The sequence below is a fragment of the Bombina bombina genome, chromosome 10 (genome assembly GCF_027579735.1).
Source record: "Bombina bombina isolate aBomBom1 chromosome 10, aBomBom1.pri, whole genome shotgun sequence".
Classification (NCBI taxonomy): Eukaryota; Metazoa; Chordata; class Amphibia; order Anura; family Bombinatoridae; genus Bombina; species Bombina bombina.
In genome coordinates this window covers 174,342,143-174,368,119 of record NC_069508.1, presented here as the reverse complement: position 1 = coordinate 174,368,119, position 25,977 = coordinate 174,342,143, and the positions used below count along the sequence as shown (strand labels likewise).

General features: G+C 36.9%; 1 protein-coding gene across 1 annotated transcript in view; it reads left to right on the top strand.

Annotated features, from left to right (window-relative positions):
- Positions 1-25,977, top strand: part of LOC128641007 (cytochrome P450 4B1) — a 65,823-nt gene continuing 39,846 nt past the window's right edge. Inside the window, exons 1-5 of the mRNA XM_053693517.1 lie at positions 1-222; positions 12,669-12,813; positions 13,029-13,073; positions 15,791-15,918; positions 19,557-19,681. Coding sequence (XP_053549492.1) covers positions 34-222; positions 12,669-12,813; positions 13,029-13,073; positions 15,791-15,918; positions 19,557-19,681 — 632 coding nt within the window. The 5' untranslated portion in view covers positions 1-33. The remainder of the gene's footprint in view (positions 223-12,668; positions 12,814-13,028; positions 13,074-15,790; positions 15,919-19,556; positions 19,682-25,977) is intronic.

The window sequence follows — 25,977 nt, the reverse complement described above, 5'->3', positions numbered from 1 at the left end:
CAGGTGTGTAGCTCAGTCACAAGCAGGGCTACTATGGCATTGACAGAAGACAACTGGCTTTCCCTGGGTTTGCAGCAGTACCTGCATCTGGCTGGGCTGCTCTGCCTGCTCTCTGTACTCCTGAAGGTTGCACAGCTGTACAGCTCCAGAAGGCATAAGCTGAACGTCTTCCGACAGTTCCCAGGGCCCTCCTGCCACTGGTTATATGGGAATGTGAATGAGGTTAGTGGGAGCTCAGCACTGAGCACAATATCAGGCAGGTTGTACATAGGAAGAATTACAGTACTTTAGTGAAAGATTTCTATCCACTGAGCTAAACAGCCCCAGTTCCTGCAGAGCCTGTTTAACCCCCCCATGGCTTCTAACTATTTAAAGGGCCATTATACATTAAAGGGCCAAGAAGGGGGAGGGGGGAGTGTCTTATTTCCCACTTGCAGTGGGCTTTCCAGCTGCCTTTTCAACAGAGCTAAACTGAGAGCTTCTAAGTACGTTTTTAACCCATTTTATACTGGATTTTTATATCAGTATCTGTGCATCCTATTCTTTATAGTAGTCTCTATTACATGCAGTTATATGAAAATGAGTGTATACTGTCCCTTTAATGACCTCTGCAGTGAAAATATATTTACTGTCATGAGAATGTGATACTGAATCGGCTCACAAGATAACAGGAACTGAACAGATGTTTTGTATACTTCAGATTTTGTTAGATCTTTAGTAAATTCAGAGGAACACTCATAAAAAAAAAAAAATAACTCGCTTGCACTCTAATTTTACTTGTAAAAGAGCCATATGAGGCTTAAAAAGAATCAGGTGAGAGTTCTCTCACTATAATGTATTGGCCGCATGATTTTATTTGGAGTAAGAGCACTCGGATATAATGGTATATTCTAAATCTTTAGCAAAATCTTATAAATGCCTTTTTTTTGTAATCACCATTAAAATCTACAGGCAAGTTTGTAGATTAATCAATTAGGAAAGTTTTCTAATTAGAATGCATTCCATAGTTCAGTTTTTTTGTTATTATGATTTTGTTTTTTTTTTTGATGGAGGAAATCAATTTTGTTTTCATTTTTGCAGTGAATTGTTCAAAGAATCAGGATGTATCCAATCATGTCACTTACAAGATGAATTCTGTTTTTGACTAAACCATGCGTCCAAAAAATATATTTTGCACTTAATCTCAAGATGCAAGAAAGACTAAAGCACACTGTATAGCATATTATTGCATCAAGTCATATAATTTGTTTTTTCTCTCCAAGACAAAAATTAGTGAAAGTTTTACAAATGTACTTTTTAACCTGTATCACAGTCCATGTCTTGTCTTCTTCAATCTTACAACTGGTTTCAGACAGTAAAATACTATGCAGACTAATAAAGTGCGCCCTTGACAGCGGTGTGGAGAATTCAAATACTTTTCTAAGAAAATTCTAATATAGAAACATTGACAACGACTCCAATACTACTATAAATATATTCTGCAGAATAACGAGAAACAGCACGCAGACTACCTGATTTGTCATGCAATGTACTCCAGCATTATTTTAATATATTAAAGCAAATACAAGTAGTATAGTAAGGAAATTGGTAAAACATGACTGCAAGGTGCACATTTGAGTACGTTTACAGAGTAAATCTGTTTAAATATGTTTTTTTGAAGACTCAGCCTAATAGATATTTGTAAACCCCCCCCCAAAAAAAGTTAACTATCTGAGCTAAGTAACTATTGTAGCCACATTAAAGGGACAGTATACACTAATTTTCATATAACTGCATGTAATAGACATTACTATAAAGAATAAGATGCAGATACTGATATAAAAATCCAGTATAAAATGGGTTAAAAACTTACTTAGACGCTCTCAGTTTAGCTCTGTTGAAAAGGTAGCTGGAAAGCCCACTGCAAGTAGGAAATAAGACACTCCCCCCTTCCTCTGCATATGAAAAGACCCTTTACACAAACAGGAACAAGCTGGAGTAGGTATACGTCGATATTCTCATAAAACTTGGTTAGGAGTCTGAAAATCAGAGCAATATTATTTAAAAATAAGCAAAACTATACATTTAAAAAAAACCCCAAAAAAACCTTTATGGGCTATATAAATAGATCATCTACAAAACATTTATGCAAAGAAAATATTTGTGTATAATGTCCCTTTAAGCTTGTGGACCTCTGCAAATGGAAGGGAAAGGTGTAACATACAGTGCATGAAACTACTTAAACCCTCAATCTATACTATAATTGCGTTGGTAATGTCCGTCGCTGGCCTCGCTTCCATTGAGTCGTAATTCAGTTTGCGTGCACTCGCAAACCGATAAATATGCTGTCGGAAGCAATATCGTTTATCGACTGTTTCCAATGGCGCGTTATACCTCAATATCGGCAGCCGGACTTCGGCTGCCGAAAAGATCTTTGCGTCCCATAGAAAGTAATAGAAGCCGTTAATCGATAAATTATACCAGGTTTCCAATGAAAGCGCTAACCGTTAATACATTGTCGGAGGCTGTCGATACATTGAGAAATATTACCCCCAGCTCAACTAGGTGTAAAAGAGGAAAATTGTGCTTTCTGAGACCTATTTTCTATTTAAATTATAAAACTTGCAAATAATGCAAGTGTTTTAATGTAGAAATAAATTGTTATAAGTAATATTTATTGTTGTCTCATGTATAGAAATAGTTGAACTTATATTCTAATAGAAATATCAATATATATTTAAATATAATAATATATGCAAGAACATATATACAGAATGCAAACTAGACCTATGCCTAGGGCAGCAATAAATATTACTTATATTTATGAAGTGTTAAATATAATTATATTAGAAAATAGTATTTGATTATTAAAAATATGGATAAGTGTTTTTTATTTTTCTTGAGAGGCGATCACAGGTAAGAAGCACGGACGTTAAACGTAAATTCTATAGCGTAAGGTCGGGTTACCTTAGCAACTAATTGATTTTCAAGAAATCCGACGTTAGATGGAAGCGTTAACACAACGTTAACTTACAGCTACACGAAAAGAGCGACTGCGCGCAACACGCTAATCTTTTCAATGGAAACCTGGTACTAAAATGCAGCCGTAAATTACTTTTAGCTGTCGGCCGCTTCGGTAGCTTACGGCTCCATTTTTAACGACTCAATGGAAGCGAGGCCGCTGTCGGCAGTTGCGCATGCATCCTCAAACAAACAGAAGTGCAACTTTAAAATATTAAAAAACAAAACTGTAAACTGTATTGGCTGTATTGAACATATTACCCAATATAAAAACTTTTACAGTTCTCTGTTAATAATTAGAACAAGTAACTCAACATAACAAAAAGTTTGTTCAGCTAGCACAGGCACAGCATAACTTAAACCCATACTTGTGGGTTATGCTTATTTCTATAGGAAGAATAAATTGATTGTTCACAGATTCGAAATTTAACACTGCTGTAGAATTTCCAAACTCATTATATACTCCTGCAGTAAAGGTTTATTAACGTGTTTTTATTTATGGTATTAAGGTTTGAACATGCAATACAGATTTAACGGTTGTGGTATAGAACATTTCTTTATTTATCTTAAAATGAAATAAAACCAAGTTTTGTAAATAAAGAAGAAGATAACCTCCTTGCTTTTTCTTATTTTTACAAAAGAGCAGTAATTTTAGATATGGATTGATTATAACTCCTTGCATAAAGTGTTAGTTTTGACAGCAAATTTTGATTTAGTTTTAATCGTATTTTAGTCATCAGAATTTCCATAGTTTTATGATCATTTTAGTCGACGAAATTAACACTGGGCACTAAGGAATATTTTTAATTTGCCACATTCTATAATCAGATATTTATAAATGTTCTTTTGAGATTTAGATAGAACATACAATTTATATCCTTTGTTGAAGAGATACCTAGATAGTTGTCTGGAGCACCACATGGCAGGAAATAGTGCGGTCATCTAGTGACCTTGCTAATGGATAACATTCTTGCAACAATGCTGTCATATTGTGCTGCAGACACGTGCACGCTCCTGAGCTCATGTCTCTGCTGTTCAACAAAAGATATCAAGAGAACAAAGAAAAATGTGATAATATTAGTAAATTAGAAAGTTGTTTAAAATGCTATGACCTATCTAAATCAGGAAACAAACATTTTGTCACATAACATTTTAAGATGTTAAATGTGTAAACACAAGTTAATGGTTTAACAGCACTGTCTATGTAAAATTCTCCTCACACTAATTATTATTGTTGTTGTTGTTTTTTTGCTTTGGAAAAAGACTGCGGGCCGGATTCTCTAAAACGTTCTGGTCTGGCGAGATTCCATAAGATGCCTTGTCAGTATTATGAGATGCCTCAGGGATTGTTTTAAAGGCAATGTTTATCTTGGGAACTGTGTATCTCATTAAGGGGAGATCACTTATATTCTTTATGTGAAGGAGAGACCCTTACTTTACAATATAGTGCTCAGTAAAACAACCTGATCATTTATTTGAGAACTAGGTCCTGAAACTTGCTGCTCTGGGTCTCACTATAAGATGTCATGTTAAATATAGCACTGTCACTAACGTGTGACATTTCATATTGAAATGCTGGCGGTGAATTATTGCACAGGCAACCAAACCATTTAAAAGACCATTAAACTCAAAATTGAATTTCCCCATACTTTATTAAATACATGTAAATGAATTAGCATTTCAATATATATGTATTATTTTGCTTGCTTTTGTTGTACACATTGTGGTTATATGGCGCTCCCTAGAGAGACTGGAAGTAGAATTCTGTAAGTATACTAAAAACAATGCTGAATCAACTACATACTACAAAGTGATTGTTTGTTTACAGAAGTGCATTCATTTACTGCCAGCCCTAAGTGGCCATAATCACAGGTGATACCATAAATATACTACCAGGGTTTTTAAGTAGTTTGTTAGCACAATGTGAGAAGTTTTGCAAACCATTAATAAAGTGCAATATAAAAGCCTTGAACCTTGTGCACAAGCCCTATGGATTCTAAGAGCCTGAACATATGCTGATTGAAGCACAGTGCACTTGCTTGCCTGTCAATCAAGCTTGTGCATGAGACCGTATGCACCAATCAGGACTAAGTAGGCTCATAGGGGCCAATTTATCAAGGCCGAATGCTTCTAGTTCTTCAGGCTCGTCGAAATCAGGGGTTAAGAAGCAGCGGTCATAAGACCGCTGCTCTTAACTCATCCGCCACCTCTGAGGCAGCGGACAGCAATCAGCCAGATCGGATATGATCGGCTTGATTGACACCCCCTGCTAGCGGCCGATTGACTGCGAATGTGCAGGGGGCTGTATTGCACAAGCATTTCACGAGAAATGCTTGTGCAATGATAAATGCTGACAGTGTATGCTGTCTGCATTTATCGATGTCCGCTCGCACTATGATAATTTCTGCCCCTTAGAATGGAACCTTGGGCACATAAAATATGTTCTTGTCTTTAGATAAAAAAAAACATAATTTATGTAAGAACTTACCTGATAAATTCATTTCTTTCATATTAGCAAAAGTCCATGAGCTAGTGACGTATGGGATATACATTCCTACCAGGAGGGGCAAAGTTTCCCAAACCTTAAAATGTCTATAAATACACCCCTCACCACACCCACAATTCAGTTTAACGAATAGCCAAGAAGTGGGGTGATAAGAAAAGAGCGAAAGCATCAAAAAAATAAGGAATTGGAATAATTGTGCTTTATACAAAAAAATCATAACCACCACAAAAAGGGTGGGCCTCATGGACTCTTGCTAATATGAAAGAAATGAATTTATCAGGTAAGTTCTTACATAAATTATGTTTTCTTTCATGTAATTAGCAAGAGTCCATGAGCTAGTGACGTATGGAATATAAATACCCAAGATGTGGAACTTCCACGCAAGAGTCACTAGAGAGGGAGGGATAAAATAAAGACAGCCAATTCCGCTGAAAAATTAATCCACTACCCAAATCAAAAGTTTCAATTTTAATAATGAAAAAAAACTGAAATTATAAGCAGAAGAATCAAACTGAAACAGCTGCCTAAAGTACTATTCTTCCAAAAACTGCTTCTAAAGAAAACAGCAAAATGGTAGAATTAGTAAAAGTATGCAAAGAAGACCAAGTCATTGCTTTGCAAATTTGATCAACAGAAGCTTCATTCTTAAAAAGCCTAGGAAGTAGAAACTGACCTAGTAAAAAGAGCCGTAATCCTCTGAGACGGGGAATAATCCGATTCCAAATAAGCATAATGAATCAAAAGCTTAACCAAGATGGCAAAGAAATGGCAGAAGCCTTCTGACCTTCCTAAAACCGAAAAAAGATAACAAATAGACTAGAAGTCTGTCTGAAATCTGAGTAGCTTCAACATAATATTTCTAAACTCTTACCACATCCTAAAGAATGTAAGAATCTTACCAAAGAATTCTTAGGATTAGGACATAAGGAAAAGACAATAATTCCTCCACTAATGTTGTTAGAATTCACAACTTAGGTGAAAATTGAAATGAGGACAGCAAAAAAACACCTTATCCTGATGAAAAATCAGAACAAGGAGATTCACAAGAAAGAACAGATAATTCAAAAACTGTTCTAGCTGAAGAGATGTCCAAAAAGAACAATACTTTCCATGAAAGTAATGAATGTCCAGAGCAAGCATATGCTCAAATAGAAGAGCCCGAAAAACCTTCAGAACCCAATTAAGACTCCAAGGAGGAGAAATTGGCTTAATGACAGGTTTGATACGAATCAAAACCTGAACAAAAATGATGAATATCAGGAAGTAACACTGCCTTATCCTGATGAAAAATCAGAAAAGGATATTCACAAAAAAGAGCAGATAACTCAAAAACTCTTCTAGTAGAAGAAATAACCAAAAGGAACAATACTTTTCCAAGAAAGTAATTTAATGTTCAGAAAATGCATAGTTTCAAACGGAGGAGCCGTTAAAGCCCTCAGCACCAAATTGAGACTCCAAAGAGGAGAGATTGAATTAATGACAGGCGTGATATGGACCAAAGCCTGCAAAACACAATGAATATCAGGATGATTAGCAATCTTTTCTGTAAAAAAGAACAGAAAGAGTAGAGATTTGTCCTTAACAAAGAACTGAAGACAAAACCTTATCCAAACCAACCTGAAAAAATAATAAAATTCTATGAATTTTAAAAGAATGCCAAGAAAAGTAGGTCTTCCAGACTCAATATAAATCTTTCTAGAGACAGTTTTATGAGCCTGAAACATAGTATTAATCAATGAGTCAGAAAAACCTCTATGACTAAAAACCAAGCGTTCAATCTTCATCCCTTCAAATTTAATGGTTTGAGATCCTGATGGAAAAAAATGGCCTTGAGAAAGAAAAGGTCTGGTTTAAATGGAGGTGTCGAACGTTGGCAACTGGCCATCCGAATGAGATTCGTATACCAAAACCTGAGAGGCCATGCTGGAACTACCAGCATAACAAACAAATACTCCATAAGAATTTTGGAAGAAGAACTAGAGGCGGAAAGAAATAGGCAAAAAGATAATTCCAAAGAAATGTCAATGCATACACTACTTCCACCTGAAAATTCCCGGACCTTAATAGGCCCCTGGGAAGTTCTTTATTCAGATGAGATGAAAAACATATCTGGGTAAGAGAGACCATTCTCCCAGAGGAAAAGCTGGATTAACAGAGATAATCCGCTTCCCAAATATCTATACCTGGGGAAAAAAACCACAGAATTTAGATAGGAGCTGGATTTAGCCCAAGCTAATATCCGAGACACTTCTGTCACAACCTAAGGACTGATAGTCCTACTCTGATGATTGACATACACCATAGTAGTGATATTGTTTGAAAAACATTAAACGTCTCTTCTTCAAAAAGAAACTAACTGAAAAATTCTGAGAAAACACGGAGTTCTAAAATATCAAATGGTAATCTCGCCTCCTGAGATTTCCAAACCCCTTGTGCTGACAGAGATCCTCAGACAGCCTCCCAACCAAAAAGACTCACATCTGTAGAGATCATGGTCCAGGTTGAAAGAAACGAAGAGACCTGTAGAACTAAATGATGGTGATCTTAACCATTAAATCAAGAGATAAATATTAGGATTCGAAGATTTAAAATGTGAAATCCCAGAATCCCTACACCATAATTCAGCATAAAAGACTGGAAAGGTTCTTTCTATTGAAAATGAGCAAAGGGAATTAAATCCAATGCTGTGGCCATAAGACCTAAAACTTCTATGCATATATAGCAACTGAAGGAAATAATAGAGACTAAAGGTACCGACAAACGGAACACAATAAAATTGTCCCTTGTCTGATAGAGACAAAGACAGTGACACAAACTATCTGGAAACCTAAAAAAGGTGACCCTTGTGTGAGGAATCAAGAGCTTTTGAAAAAAAGATCCTCTAACTATGTCCTGAAGAGCAAGTGAATCATATGAGATTCCGCATCCTCAGAAAATAATCTGAATGAAAACAGAAAAATGAAAATATGCATTTATTGTATCTAATGAAAACAAATAATGCTATCACTGACCAAAAAAAGGCAGAATAGTTTGAATAAAACTCCAAAACCCATTTCCTAAAAATGGAACTGGAAGAAATACCCCAGAAGATTCCAGGTCTGAGCAGCGCTTGAACCCCATGGGTGCCCAGCCATGCTTCAACAGTACCCAAAATAAATAGGATCCAAACACACTTAAAGAGAGTGTTAGCCTTACTGGAATAAAATCAAAGAAATTTGGACTGAATAGAACCAAATAAATTTCAAAGAAGTTGTAACCTGCCCCTTGCCAGCCAAGCTGGAATACGGCACGTACATCGCAATATTAGGGAGCTGAATTTGAACTGAAAAATTTCCAATTATAAACATGTTACTTGGGAAAGAATTCAGGAATTCGTTCCTTAATAAGAACAACCAAACTAGTATAAGCTTAAAGTTTTAGTCTTAGAACTCAATCTTGAAGCCCAGAGTAACAGTTAAGAATTGAATCCAATTATAAAACAAATAATTGATTATCTTAGAACAAAAGAAATATGGATTTTTTTTTTTTTTTTTTTTTTTAAATCACAAAATTCTTCTAGCTAAAATAGCTAAAGACATAGATTAACCATTTGCGAAAATATTCAATAAAATGAAGACACAAATGAAATTATTAGCATGATAGTCCAGTTAAAGGAACAGTCAATACAGTGGACATGCAAAACAACAAGACAAATGCAACAGCACCTAGTCTAGAAAATGTTGTCCCTTAAAGGGACAGTTTACTCAAAAATGTTCTCCCCTTTAATTTTTTCCCAATGATCCACTTTACCTGCTGGAGTGTATTAAATTGTTTACAAGTAGCTCCTTTACCCTTATATTGGCATTTGAAATTGTTAATTTTGCATGTGGTATCCCCACCTATTCTGAAAGTTTGTGGCCGCGCGTACCAGCTATAGATAAGATTTGTAAACACAGCCAGCAGAAGAAATTACACTTCCAGTGTGATAAAGCAGAGATAAGGTAATAAAATGTTGATTTTCCATTGTTCTCTCAAAGTATTGGTGATTGTTTTAAGGACAGATATAAGATAAAGAAGCAGGTATAAGTACACAATGTGATACAGTAATGAGATCTGATTATACCTACAAGCTCAACCTATTTTATTAGGCTGTGGCTTCAAAACACAAAATCAGAGCTTTAATATACAGAAATAAACCTTAAAAAGCTAATTTTCATACATTTTTTACTCTGCAGTTGGTAAAAAAAGCAATTGTAAACACATTAAGGGAAAAACTATTTTACAGTATACTGTCCCTTTAAGAATGCTAAAATAAATCATAATCTGATACTTGATCTTAATCACAGGACCAAGAAAAGTACCTGAAACTAAATAATTTTCCATGAATAAGATACAACCATCTAAAGGAAAATAAATACTATTTTGCTATAGAAACAATAGCATAATTAGTAGGAGTAGAGATAGCCCCAATAAATTGGAGAACCCTCCAAATTGAATTTAACTGCTGGCAAAAGAATATAGTTTAAAACCTTTGAAGAAGGAATAAAAGAAAATTCTCAGCCTATTCCATTCCGTAGTATGAGGAATTGGAAAGAAAACTTCTGAAAACACAGAAGAAAAAAATAAGCAGAAATAGTGTCAGCTAGTCTTAAAGAACTAGTTACCTTAATATCCAAAATAATCAACACCTTTTCAACAAAGAACAAATGTACTTTAATAAAAAAAATAATAAAAAAGTAGATTTGTTAGTGTCAATATCTGATGAAGAAAATTCTGAAAGAGAAAAAACATCATCAAAGAAGGATAAAACAGTATGTTGTTGGTCATTTGAAACTTCAATAATTAAAAAAGAAGTGAAAAAGACCTAAAAATTTTATTAGAAGGCACGAAGTCAGACAAAGCCTTTAAAATAGAATCAGAAAAATATTTCTTATAAATCTTCTAAATATTTCTTGTACATAAGATGTAAGAATGGAAATAAAGCATAAATACTAATGGATTCTGCATGTAAAAGTATATCATAATAACTTATTACAAACCATAGCTAAAGATAAACATTTATAACATTTAAAATAAATGAACTTAGCTTTGGTAGAACTGAACTCAGTTAAGCGTTTTTCCAGAAGTAGCTTTTGATCCAGGGTCAATCTGAGACATCTTGCAATATGTAATAGAAAAAACAACATATAAAGCAAAATTGATCAAATTCCTTAAATGACAGTTTCAGGAATGGGAAAAAAATGCCAATGAACAAGCTTCTAGCAACCAGAAGCAATAAACAATGAGACTTAAATAATGTGGAGACAAAAATGACGCCCATATTTTTTAACGCCAAAAAAGACGCCCACACTATTTGGCGCCTAAATGCTTTGGCGCCAAAAATGACGCCACATCCGGTAACGCCGACATCTTTGGTGCAAAAAAATGACACACATACAAACAACTTCCGGTGACAAGTATGACGCCGGAAATGACTAAGAATTTTTTTGCGCCAAAAAAGTCCGCGCCAAGAATGACGCAATAAAATGAAGCATTTTCAGCCCCCGCGAGCCTAACAGCCCACAGGAAAAAAAGTCAAATTTTAAAGGTAAGAAAAATTTAATATTCAAATGCATTATCCCAAATAATGAAACTGACTGTCTGAAATAAGGAATATTGAACATCCTGAATCAAGGCAAATAAATGTTTAAACACATATATTTAGAACTTTATATAAAAGTGCCCAACCATAGCTTAGAGTGTCACAGAAAATAAGACTTACTTACCCCAGGACACTCATCTACATATAGTAGAAAGCCAAACCAGTACTGAAACGAGAATCAGCAGAGGTAATGGTATATAAGAGTATATCGTCGATCTGAAAAGGGAGGTAAGAGATGAATCTCTACGACTGATAACAGAGAACCTATGAAATAGACCCCGTAGAAGGAGATCATTGAATTCAAATAGGCAATACACTCTTCACATCCCTCTGACATTCACTGCACGCTGAGAGGAAAACCGGGCTCCAGCCTGCTGCGAAGCGCATATCAACGAAGAATCTAGCACAAACTTACTTCACCACTTCCACGGGAGGCAAAGTTTGTAAAAACTGATTTGTGGGTGTGGTGAGGGGTGTATTTATAGGCATTTTAAGGTTTGGGAAACTTTGCCCCTCCTGGTAGGAATGTATATCCCATACGTCACTAGCTCATGGACTCTTGCTAATTACATGAAAGAAAAGAATATGGACATTATTAAAGACAATTGAATATGAAGCAGGGAATTACTGAAATCTATAAACAAGGGGACAAGGCATGATTCTAGCATTATGTAATTCACCTTGAATATGGAGTGCACTTTTGAGCAGAGCTTTTTAAAAAAATAGAACAAGATTCAAAGGATTTGACAGAGTTGATATAACTTAGTCCCCAAATTATTTCATTTGTCAACAGTTTTTCTCTTATTGGAACATTTCCTAATTCTACAATGCTATTAGGGACATTAATGATAAACTAGTGGCACATTCAGTGTTTGTGCTGCCCTAGTGCTAGGCTTTGCCTTTACAAATATGGTGGCAGAGTTTCCAAGATTTTCCACCACAGTGATGCAATACAGAAAAAAACACTGGCATCATATATACTTAATAGCCTCTAGCAAGGACTAATCAGGGGAGAGTAATTAAAAAGAAAACCAGCTACGTGGGGGGGGGGGGGGGCAACAAGAGGCCATAAAAATTAATAAAATGGGACACCGTCAAAAATCTGTGCTGTATGATATGATAAAATTCAGGTATTCAGATAGGAAGAGGTAAATCAATCATAATTTCCTATGCATACATTACAGTAAACACAAGTATTCCGGCAGCAAGAGGTTAATTGTTCAGGCCAGAACCAGCAGAGTCAAACATAGAGCAAACAGGAAAAAGCAGATATATGATTTTGAAGCAGGTCAAGAGGCAGCAGGGGGTTATACAGAAATTATTATTGAACCCAAAATATAATAAATAAAACTAAATAGAGGGCCCCAGAGCAGTAAGTGTGAGGATTATATCAAGCAACACCTGTGGCCATTGCGAATACATGGTGTGACAGATGGAATGGTTAAAAGAATTCAGTATTTTTTTTATTCAAAAAGAGAAACCTATACACATTACAGTAAAATGCGTTGTTGACAGTTTTGATCTGTGTAATATTTTTGGCAGTTTCGCCGAGATGGGAATGATTTAGACATACTGGTGAAGTGGACTGGAATACATTCAGGAGCTTTCCCTGTGTGGTTTGGAAATTTTACTCCTTTTCTTTTCCTCACTCACCCAGACTATGCCAAGACAATATTTAACAGAGACGGTAAGTACTGTTTGTGGGGCAAATTGTGCATGGGGTTCATTGATTTTTTTTTGAAGAGTAAATAAAACCAGCGAACTTGTTTAGATGTTGATGATGAACCTAAATGTAGTGCTGAACAAATGATTTATTATGTTAATATAAATGCCATTAGGTGTGTAGTAATACACTTAGATATACCATATATATATATGGCACTTTTGTTTTTATTTCCACAGACCCAAAGTCTAGCTTGACTTATGATTTTATTGTACCATGGATTGGTAAGTAAAGCACTTGACCTGTAAACACTGCTGTACTGACTTTTTTTATCATTCGTTTGAATGCTGACTCCAAATACTTTGTTTTATGACTTGCAGAACCTTTCAGTGTCATGTTGTTGTGTTCCCCTCATCTGTGTTTGTTTAGTTTTAAAAAAAAATAAATAAAGTCAGATCTAACTTAGTGAGTCTTGTGTACATATTTACCCTGAAATAAAAGGTACCAGTAGCCACGATCCAGCCCATGTGTACATTCCGTGGTTACATTTCGGGGTCAATATGGGCACAAAAATCACTGAGGTAGATTTCACTTTATTTTTTAAATAGAACTAGTCAAACACAGATGAGTGGAACACAACACCATATGGCGAAATGCACGTCTGTTCTTTATAATTTCTGGTGTGTGGTCCATAAGGGATCAGGTACTTTTCGAATAAACCTGGAAAGAGTAGGAGTAGGTGGAAAAACTGAGCTTGAGTGTGTCAGAATGTTACAGTGAGGTGAATTGATACATTCCTACAGTAGTGGACCTAGGGCAAAAATCTTTAGTGTCCATATATATATAATGAGCATGCTGCACCTTATAAATGATACTGAGAATTTATACACTGGCAGTTAGCACACTGTGCTGTATAATGATGTGAGTTTCTATACTATTTTCAGTAAACTGCTTTTTAATAAATATGAGTATGTATATGCTGTGCCATATAATTACGAAAAATCTATACACTAATAGTGATCAGGCTACACTACATAATGATGTGAGTATCAATACACTAATAAGTATGCTGTGTGCTGTATAATAATGTGAGTATCTATACACTAATGAGTATGCTGTGTGCAGTATAATGATGTGAGTATCTGTACACTAATGAGTATGCTGTGCCGTATAATGATGTATCTATACACTAATGAGTATGCTGTGTGCAGTATAATGATGTGAGTATCTATACACTAATGAGTATGCTGTGCTGTATAATGATGTGAGTATCTATACACTGATGAGTGTGCAGTATAATGATGTGAGTAGCTATACACTAATGAGTACCTATACATTGATAATGAGCACATACCAACACACCTACGTATAGACTGGCTGCTATGGAGCCACCAGCACGTAGGCCCTGGTGTCACTGCACATGCTGCACCAATGGTGTCCTTGCATTTATAAGAGTATGTGTGACACACAGTCATGCAAAGCTTATCAGTGGCAGTTCTATGACGCTGGAAAGGCCCCCCCAGTCTTTTAGGTTACAACAGCATTGTGCTCTGGCTGAGGGGGTGGGTGAAAATAGCTCCTCCTCACCACAGCCCAACATCTAATCATGACTCCGCCCATTGCTTCTCTTACTTACACCTAGATTACAAGTTTTGCGGTATAGTTCGGTAAGGCTATACTGCTGAAAAATTGGCCATTGTGCGTGGAATGGCAGGTCTCCCGTATTACAAGTTGCGGCGGAAAAGCTATACCGCAAGCATTTTAGCCTGTGAGTAGATTTTCTGGGATTAGTGTTAGTTTTTTTTTTTTTATTATTTTGGGTGTTTTTTTTGTTGTTGTTTTTTTTACATTAGGGATGGGCAGTAAAAGAGGGCATTATTTTGGATAATTTAGTTTATTTTTTGTAATCTTGGGAGTTTTTATTTTTTTGTAATGTAATTTTTTTTTATAGTGTTAGGATTTTTTTAATTTGTAATTTAGGTTTTTTTATTTTTCGTTAATTTGATTGTTTTAAAATAGTAACGTTAGGTTACTTTATAGTTTAAACTTATTTTTTTTATTTCACAGGCAAGTTTTTAAGAAAGTAAATTTAATTTAAAATTAGGGGGTATTAGGTTTAGGGGTTAATAGTTTAATTTAGTGGGTTGCAATGTGGGGGGCTGGCGGTTTAGGGGTTAATAGGTTTGGTTTAGTAGTTGCGATGTGGAGGGGGCGGCGGTTTAGGGGTTAATAGGCTTATTATAGTAGTAGCGATGTGGGGGCCCGGCGTTTTAGGGGTTAATAGGTTTATTTCGTGTTGGCGATGTTGGGGCGGCGGATTAGGGGTGTATAGACTAGGGGTTTATGTTAGGGTGTTTTAACATAACTTTCTTTTCCCCATAGACATCAATGGGGTTGCGTGACGGCGATCGCCATTCCGCAATTGCAGGTGTTAGTTTTTTTTTCTAACACTTTCTCTCCATTGATGTCTATGGGGGGAAAGTGTGCACGAGCACGTAAAGTCCAGCCTTGGGTTTTGTGAGGTATGGAGCTTATCGCACCATACCGCACAAAAAAAGAGGGTTTTGGCGTAACTTGTAATGGTAGCACTATGTAAAGTGCGATAACACTTTTTTTTTTTTTTTTGCGTTATTTCACTCGGTATAGCGCAGAACTTGTAATCTTGGTTTTTCGTCTCCTGGCTCCACGCTTGCATCTCAGAAGTGATTTTTCCACCCCATAATTCAAACCTTCTATAATCGCCCCCACAGCAGTAGAAGCATTTTGTACCTTGACATAAAACCAGCATTTAAATAACGGTCTAAACTTAGCTGAACGTTATGAAGGACAAAATGTTTATTAGTGATCCAGGCAAGATTTTAAATTCTGATGTTAGTAGCAATATGGTATTGTATGATGGAGTCTGAGCTAATATAAGTAGGTATCTCTCAGGGTCATTATCTTATATTACAAAGTATAGTGTGTAGCTTTTTATAAAAAAAAAACAATTCTCATTAAATAGGTAGAGGGCTACTGGTCCTATCTGGTCCCAAGTGGTTCCAACATCGCCGGTTGCTGACTCCTGGCTTTCACTATGATGTCCTGAAGCCATATGTGAAACTGATGTCTGATTCAACCACAGTGATGCTGGTAAGGAATAGGATTTCCTGGTCTCTTTCTGCAACACTGAACAAGTTTCTGACAGCAGAAGTTTGGTTCTCATCATGGGTTCTGCACACTGGGCCCTTATTTAGTAAACAAAGAGATGGTGCAATTGACGCCATAGCTGTAGTCATTATATCCATATATTTTCATGCATGAATCCTACTAGTCTTGGGTATCCACTATGGTTGGGGAAAGAGCAAACGCTTCCCTGGCTTGGGCACATGCCTAGAGTCTGATCCTGGGGACAGACGGTAAAAGAGCCTTTAATTTGGCCACCATAAAACCTATTGGGGAAAGTGGTATTTTACTTACCTATTAGACTCCAGGTTTAGGGTAAATAAATGTAAAAGTTCCCTGAAATTGTTGCGTTTCTTTTTCTCAGCTAACAATAAATCATTAGAATACTTATTTAAAGGGGGAATCTTGTCTTTTAAAGGGTCACTTGACCGCAACTTGAAACAAGCAGTTGAAGCAGTTAAAGGGACAGTCTACTCAAAAAATGTTATTGTTTAAAAAGATAGATAATCCCTTTATTACCCATTCCCCAGTTTTGCATAACCAACACAGTTATATTAATACACTTTTTACCTCTGTGATTACCTTGTATCTAAGTCTCTGCAGACTGCCCTCTTATTTCAGTTGTTTTGACAGACTTGTATTTTAGCCAATCAGTGCTGACTCCTTGGTAACGCCCTCTAGCTGTGAAAAACTGTCAAAATGCATTCAGATAGGAGGGGGGCCTTCAAGGGATTAGAAATTAGCATATGAGCCTACCTAGGTTTAGCTTTCAACAAAGAATACCAAGAGAACAAAACAAATTTGATGATAAAATTAAATTGGAAAGTTGTCTAAAATGACATGCCCTATCTGAATCATGAAAGTTTAATTCTGACTAGACTGTCCCTTTAACAGAGTTACTCAACTGATATGTGATCTCACCTGGCACAGATCACTAAGCGATCTCTCCACCTTCATTGATCTCTCCGGCTTCTCCAGTTCCTGTGTTGTAAGCCAATTCCATAAAGCTCACTCATATCTCCATTCTTTAGTAAATCAACTGTATAGAATAACAGAAATTGGTAGAGCAGGAAAATATAGAGCAACTAAGCTCAAATGGGAATATTCATCCCAGACATATACATCCATATGTAATTAAAGGAAATCGGGCAAAATAATCTCTGAATATACATTACATACTAATTATTGTCTTTAAAATAAATATTAGGGAGGACAAGGAACCTAGTGATATATTTACACATTTGATACAAATATCAGTTTTAGGAGATCTACAAGAGATTAATAAGTCACCTTATTAACTACAGATAGACAAGACCTAAACGGTCACTGTGTGTTCAGGTTTCTGAGCTTTGACAGTTGTGAACTTTATACCTGTTTCTGCCCATCCTGCAGATTCAAGATGATTAGCTCAACCAAAGGCTGTGATAACTGTTCCAAAGATGATGTGATTAGAAAAATGTGTAAGAGGTTAAAGGGATATTCCAGTTCTCTGTAGCCTCAGAATAGTTAGCAATATACTTCTATAGCCTCTGATTAGATAATATGCTCTGTTCATGTAATTGAGGAACAGACAAGTGGTGTTTAGTGCATCTGCACTAATCAGAAGTTTAGAATTTATACAGCTCTACACTCTAGTGCCATTCTCTGATGATAATAATAAACTATAGAGATGAGGCTCTGAGTAACACATGGCTGAACACAAAGATATGTATATGATGTAAGATGACCAGTACTTTATTGACATTAAGACAAACTTTTTTTTTAAAAAAACAACAATATTCTTGTTGTCATCTTAGTTACTATTTAATGATATTGCCTGGGAAAGGAACGTCAATTGATAGGTTTATTCTATAGTTTGTATAGTAAATCATGTTACTGGACTGAAGAAGTATAATGGTCCAAACGGAAATGTGCACGAGAGCAGTTTTGGAGAGAAGCATTTTTGCAATATACTTGTATTAGATGCATTTTTGCTAATACAAGTTGGTGGCCTGTATTAGTGGTAATGCACATTCAGTCATTGATAATATAAGAAATGGTGCAGTATTTGAATGTGTATTGCACAATGCAGATATACTTATGCTCTATGCACAGTAAAAACTTTAACTCAAACATTCATAGCGTTTGCTAGAATCATAAATATAAATGTGAATTGCAAAAATGCTTCTGTTCAAAACTCAAATGCACTCATGAGCATTTCAATTTCAAGTTTTTATGTCCCTTTAAAAATCTATAAATCCCCCAATGCTGGGTCTGCAAGACAGCTATAGGTGCCTCTATAGGCCTGGGATATGCACAAGGCTATCCTACAAATTAATTAAAAGAACACTAAACACGTCATGCATAGGGTTGCCATGTGTTCAGTATTCATCGGGACAAATCCAATATTTTATCAGGCTATCCAGTAAAATCCTCCCAAAAATGCTGGACACTTAAATGTCCATTATATTTTTGTCAAATAAAAGGTCTACTATGCATTACAAATATGGAGCAGAATGTGAAGGGCAGTTAAAGGGGCCCAATCTCTTCTGTTTACTTGTGTTTCTGTCAGCTAAAGAGGTAAAATGCATTTTTTTTTTTTATATAACGAGAAGTCGAGGGGTAAAATGACTGCTCAGTTGTGATGAGATTAATGGACCGATTTATCATGTGTCGGGTGGACATGATCCACTGTAGCGGATCATGTCCGCCTGACATCGATAAATGCCGACAGCGTATGCTGTCGGCATTTATCATTGCACAAGCATTTTGTGTGAAATGCTTGTGCAATACCTACACATTCATGGCCAATTGACCGCTATCAGGGGGTGTCAATCATAACCTCAGAGGTGGCGGATGTGTTGAGGAGTAGCAGTCTTAAGACCACTGCTTCTTAACTTACGTTTCAGGGTAACCTGAAACTACAGGGGTAGATAGCAGCATTAGCTGCTTGTTAAATCTACCGCTAAGAGTGGCGGCTAAGGTAGAGCTTTACCAACCATCGAAGCCGGACAGACAGCTCAGCATGCTAAGGCACTGTGGCTGATCTCTGTAGCAATCCAAGGGTTGCAGGTTCGATCCCCGGTGAGGTCCACTCAGCCTTTCATCCTTCCGAGGTCAATAAAATAAGCAGCACCTTGAGACCCTTACGGGTGATTAGCCGCGATTTACAAGTATCCAATACATACAATACATACATACATGCCCAGTCACTAACAGATTGCTCAGTATTTAGATGGAAGACTACTGGCAACCCTAGTCATGCACCTCCATTTAATTATGAGTGCTGCCATTTTGAAACCTAGATAACGCTGCAGGTATCTGAGGGAGAGTTACTCCACAAGTGCAAACACATCAGCACTGGAATGCAGTGAAAGCTAGATTCCAACATGGCGGTACATGTGACTAGAGGGAGGCTGGGATAACCTCAATACTTTTCTTATAAAATACTGTAGTTTTAAATGTCCCTTTAGATTTATACTTTGTAAGAATTGTGGTCAGGCTTGTTAGAAATCTACATTTTTACAGCGGATAAGAACCACATGCCTATGTTTCTATAATAACTACAATGTCTACTAAGAAATGTATAATTCTTACCTGATACTTTGTATTAATGTCATTGTCAGGATAAATGGGAGAAACTGATCCCAGAGAAGAAACCAGTGGAGCTTTTCCAGCATGTCAGCCTAATGACTCTGGACAGCATCATGAAATGCGCCTTCAGCTATGAAAGTCAGTGCCAGAGGGACAGGTGAGTTTCTGGGAGCTACATCTCATCTCTGCTGATAAAAAGCTATTGGGACAGGTCTATAATCTCCTACAGCAGGGTGTCTTTTTTTGCAGTGTTCACCCAAATCAGTGACAATCTTTCTAAAAACTATTCTCTCCAGTGTCCATGGTACATTTATTTCAAGGGAGATTAAAGAAATGTGATGTTTAGCTGCTGATAGGTAGCTTGGTTTTATAAGAAAATAAAATTATTTAATGCCACAATTGCAGCCAATTAAATGTTTGTACATAAAGGATCATTGTAGTAAACAAAAACAAAAAACATGCTCTGATTCATTAGAAAATGTAATTTTAACACTAGACGTTGTATAACACTATGGGATTAGCCCCTTTACGTTAGCAAAGTGGTTAATTGCATATTTAAAGGGATATGGAAAACAAAATTTATATTTTATGATGCAACAACTCTCTAATTTACTTCTATTATCAATTGTTTCTTCATTCTATTAGTATCTTTTGTTGACAAGCAGGGACGTATGCTTAGGAGCCAGACCATTTTCTGGAGCACTATATGACGGCAGTTTTGCAAGAGCACTGGGTGGCAGCACTATTTCATACCATGTAGTGCTCCAGATGTCTACCTAGGTATCTCTTCATCTCTTCAACACAGAATATCATGGGAATGGAGCAAATTTGATAATAGATAAAATTGGAAACTTTTTTTTTTTTAATTTTCAAAAGAACTTTATTAATAAATCAATAAACAGTATTGTAAAGTCGTATACTTTATAAACAAAGACAGTCTCGCTTGTTGGGGCAAGGTAATACAAGAGATAGTCATCAGATTCCTCAGCTGTTGATGTTGCAACCTTAAATCCATAAAAATTTCAGATTATTACAGTTGTCCATATGTGGTTAGAGAATGATGTGAGATCAATTGAGCTGAAGCCAACATTGCAGCATAATATCACAGTACAGGTAAACATTTTAATTGGAGTATTTCGGACTGCAGTGTCAACATCTTATTGTGTCCATGTGTACCTATCGGGTTGAAATGTATAGTGTGTTGTGTCCCTATCTTCCTGTATGTTGTAGTGTTCTATGTGTCTTCTAGATGTCCGGCATGGTTTCGTGCAGGTCTGTAGTGCCCTATTGTATGTGGTGATATCTCTCTAAATGTATCAGCACGTCTATATTGCATTTCCATTCTTCAAATGTTGGTGTCGTTTGGGATTAGCATCTTACCGCTATTCAGCATGATCATCATCAAAGCTGTATATGCCTTGTTGTTGAATTTAGGTAGTGTCAGAAATAAGAGTTTTTAATATGAGTGAGTATGTCAGTCCAGTACATATCTAGTTTAGGGAAGTCCCATCAGATGTGTCTTGGTGTACCGTCTTACCCACGGTCTCTCCATAGCACTTCCCTGAGGCAGATTTGTATATTCGCTTGAGTATACAAGGTGTAAGGTACCATCTGGACAGGAACTTGTAACTAGATTCTTGAATTCTCGCTGATATTGAGTTTTTTTTTTTTTTTTTTTTTTTTTTGTTATCTGAAAGGCTGTCTGCCATTCCTGAAATGTGACGTGCCCCAAAAGTTCATTTCCCAAGCTTTGGTGTATGTGGGGAGTAGATGTGTGTCCTCTAAAAGTAAGAGTATAGTAAAGATATAGCATGATGTGTGGTTGCGGACTTGAGGCATAGAGTCTCAAATGTGGTTACTTGTCTTGTAATTTACTGTTTCTGTGGGTGCGTTGTTAAGTAGTGATTAAGTTGTGCATGCAATAACCAGGTCATTGATATATCAGGTGTGTCCTCCAAGATCTCATTGAGGGTTTTAAGTTTGCCGTCCTCCATTAAACTACCTATTATCCCTTAGCTAAGGTTTGTATGTTTATCATGTAGGGTCACTTTATTATTCCAGGGGAGTAAGGGGTTGTGTAGTATAGGCATCAGCGGAGTGTGCATTGTCAAGATGTTTGTTGAAGTGTGCAAGATTTTATCCCAGATAGAGAAAAAGTCTAAATACATTGGGTATGTAAGAGTCGCTTTTGGTTTATGAGCCGTTTTTATCCAAGCGAACGTTCCCACATTATTGGTTTCAAATAAATCTCGGTCCAATTGGACCCAGTCTTTATTTTACATCTAGAAGCCTATGAAGTGTTATAGCGTGTTTTGTAAATTAGGATATTTGGTACTCCCAAACTTCCTCTGTCCTTTGGTAAATACAGCGTGCATCTAGCTACCCTGGGTCTAACCTCCCCAATTATATTGTTCTAGAAAGGATTGGATTTTCTGCAGGTAATTTATTGGTAGTGGTATAGGTGTGGTTTGTAGTAAGTACAACAGTCTAGGTAATAAATACATTTTTACCACATTAATCCGGCCAAGCCAGGATATTGTCTTATTTCTCCAACTGGAAAGATCTGCAACCAATTCGCCTTTAATGCATTTGTAATTAGATTTAAATATTATTTGGGGGTCTGGTGAGAGATAGATCCCCCAAATATTTCATTTTGATTTGCTGTTTTTTCAGGGGGCATTGTTGTAATGATCTGGATATGAAGCTGGGTTCGTAAGTGATGTTTAGTATTTTGGATTTATTTAAATTGAGGTGGAAGTTTGACACATTACCATATTCCCTGAAGACTTCCAGGGTTTTCAATACAGAAGTCTCTGCGTTTGTCAGTGTGAGCATTATGTCATCTGCATACAGGGCCAACTTGTGTTCTTGTGTGTATTCCTGCAATTTGTGGTTCACCACGTATCTTTTGTGCGAAGGCTTCGATGGAGATTGCAAAGAGACTGAGTGAGAGTGGACAGCCCTGACGTGTGTGCCATTTCTTATGTGAAATTTATTGGATAAGAGGCCAATCACCTTAACCTGTTCTGTGGGTGAGCGGTAAAGAGAGAGAATGTTCTTTATAATGGTATTGTCAAATTTCATTTTCTCCAGAATTGACCTTCGGAATTGCCAATGCACCCTATCAAAGGCTTTCTCTGCGTCTGTGGAAACCAGTATCATAGGCTTGTTATTTTGTTGGGCATATGTTATGAGTTGGGATATTTTCAGGGTATTGTCACGTGCCTCTCTGACAGGGACAAATCCCACTTGATTACGGTGTATCGGTTTTGGTAAGTGTTTATTTATTCTAGTGGCCAGGACTTTAGCAAATATTTTGATGTCAGAGTTTAGCAGGAAGATGGGGTGAAAGTTTTCTGGTCTATCCAGATTTTTCCCTTGTTTAGGGAGTATCGTTGTGTGCTCTCAGCATTTGGTCAGTGAAGCCACCTTCTGTCAATAGTGAATTAAATAAAGATGTAAGGGGATGTAGAACATGATGTAAGTATGTCTTATAGTACCTTATACTAAGTCCGTCTGGGCCTGGGCTCTTCCCATTGGGCATGCTTTTTATGGCAGATTTGATCTCTTCTGAAGAGATTGGCTCGTTGAGACTGTCTGCGTCCTGTTTTTCCAAAGTGGAAAGGTTCAAGTCAGACGTAAAGTTGTCTGTCATTTTGAGAGCAATGATTGTTTAAGTTGTACAATTCCTCGTAATATTGTCTAAATATTTTGGCAATGTTTTTGCTGTCTTTGTGAATGTGGCCCTGTTTGTCAGTTGTCATGTAAATATGTGTATTTAGTTGTTTACGCTTAAGGGTTTTCGCCAAAGACGAGCCTGTTTTATTGTGTTTTTTTTTTTGTTTTTTTTTAAATATATTTTTTTTATTTTTATTATTCAGGTAGTTGACATTACAGAACAAAAAGAAAAATATCAGTATGAACAGGTATATAAGTAACAGCTTTAAACCGTATAACGATTTCAATATACCACATGGGACACGATATATGCTCACACTGGAAGGTTTGCTCAGAGACACGGTCCTTAGTCCATAGGTAGGTAGAATCGCCCAAAGCTACCCAGAAAGGGTTAACGAAAACCCATCATAGGGGAAGAGATAGCCTGAGTACTGCTTTCTAGTTCTCTGAACGGGCTAATAGTTTACATATATTGCAAAGGGGCATACCAGGATTGTTCTTACTAACATAGATGGTCAACCATTGTTTGCTAAGATGTAAAGTAAGGTATTTAGAACCTCGCTGAGAAGGAAAAGAAAAAGAAGGGGAAAAAAAAGGGGGGTATTCTGTTTTGTTGTTTAAGTCAAAATATTTTTGTTTCAGTAAAGTGGATTTACGCTGGTACTCTCTAGTAAGATGTATGTTTAAATCATTTCTAACTTGCTTTAGGGATACAAGGATATCCTTGGACGAGGGGTGTTTTTTGTGCTCTGCTTTCCAATAGCGAATTTGGGATAATGTGGAATTCAGAAATTGTCTATTATTTTTAACGTCTCTGGCTTTGTACTTAATAAAATCTCCCCTTACTGCACATTTATGTGCTTCCCACAGCATAATGTGAGTTGTGTCTCCATTTGTGTTCTCTTTAAAGTAGTGCCCTAGTGTAGTGTCTATCTCTGACTTGATTATGGTGTCATCTAAAAGGGATTCGTCCAGTCTCCAAAGAAATGGTTACCTTGGTGTATTTGGCCATTCAAGCTGACAACGTATGGGTGCGTGGTCTGACCAAGTGATTGGGAGTATGGTGATGTATTTTTATCATTGAGAGTCCGATTTGGTCACTTAAAAGAGTCAATTCTGGTGTATATTTGATGTGGATGGGAATAAAAAGCGTAGTCCCACAAGGTGGGGTGTGTATTTTGAGTTGCTGTATCTGAGTGTTTATAGCCTTGATGGCCTTTTTTGGTGTACTGGTTTGTCCTGTTGAGGTATCCAAGGTAGGGTTAAGTGGCAGATTGAAGTCCCCACCCAAAAATAGTGTACCTTTAGTATGTTGTAGGAGTAATTGTGTTATTTGCTTGAAGGTCTGGTGTTGATCTTAGTTTGGGAGATAAATGTTTGCTAAATCACCTGTATTCCGACTAGAAGGCCAATTACTATGATTTATTCGCCGTTGGAGCCTTTTACCGTATTTGTGTGGGTTGCAATTCGATTGAGTTGTTAAGTAAAATGCCCACTCCCCCTCTCTTAGTATTGCCCGAGGCGTGAAATGATGTTCTGTATCTACTGTTAATTAATTTGGGTTCCCTCCCCTTCTTGAAGTGGGTCTCCTGCACAAAGATGATGTCTCCAGCATTCCCGTGCAGTTTTCTAAAAGCTATCAATCTTTTTTTCAGGACTGTTAAGGCCTTTAGGGTTTATGGAAATCCGAGTTAAGGGGCGTGAAGGTGCAAGTGTTGGATCTGACATTATGGTAGTCTAGGGTGTGATTGTATTTATTGTGACGTGTAAATAGGTTATGTGAAAAAGATGTCTGTTTTGTTGAGGAAGTGCTGGAGAGAGTGCTCCTAATGTATGTCCTGGTTGGGTAGTAAGGAGGCCTATAGTAGGCTAACACACGTCTAAAACAATTGTATTACAATTGGTTATGCAAAACAATAATAAAACCTTAGTAAGAAAACAGTTTAGTAAATTAACAATATTCTAACTTGGATTGCTTAAATACTGCAACTATAACTGTAATAGAGGGAAGTGGGCCCTTCCCCAATCCTATACAGAAAGGTATAAACATATAAAACGTACAACCTGTAGCCGCCTCAGCATAATTAGAGTCCTTTTGAGCAGACCGTGTCAAGGAGCTTGTCAGTGTCTTTAGGATCAAAGCAAGAGGAAGAGGTGGATGATTGTGAATTTGTAGCATTTTCTGGCGTAGAATTAGGTGGTGTGAAATCTTTTCCGGGCCGCTGTTGGTTGCATAGTTTTCGGGGGAACGTTGTAGAGGTTCCTGTGTTGGGATGTTGATCTGCAGCAGTTCACAGAATTTGGGTAGGTCATCTGCGGTTTTGAGGATGGCTGTAGTGTCTCCCCATGTAGCTATTATGCTCACAGGGAAGCCCCATCTGTATATTATTTTATGATCTCTTAATTCTGAAGTTATGTAGTTTAGATTCCTTCTCTTCTGTAATGTGACAGGGCTAAGATCGGCAAATATTTGGATTCGATTGCCTGCGTGGGTGATGTGGTGTTTCTGCCTGGCGAATCTCAATATGTCGTCTTTATTCTTAAAATTGAACAGATGATTTCTCCTCCCCCGGTTGTCCAGATCTTCCACCTTCTCCATTAGATGGTGTATCGTTCTATCCTGTTCATGAACCAGTCAGGACATATGTTGGATGTCATCATACATGGTGTTATGATTTTCCTCTAGGTTCGTGACTCTTTTTGTCACCCTGTGTCAGGTCTCTTTTCAGATCACCGTACCAAGTTTTAACCTCTGACATAATATCTTTAATGTCG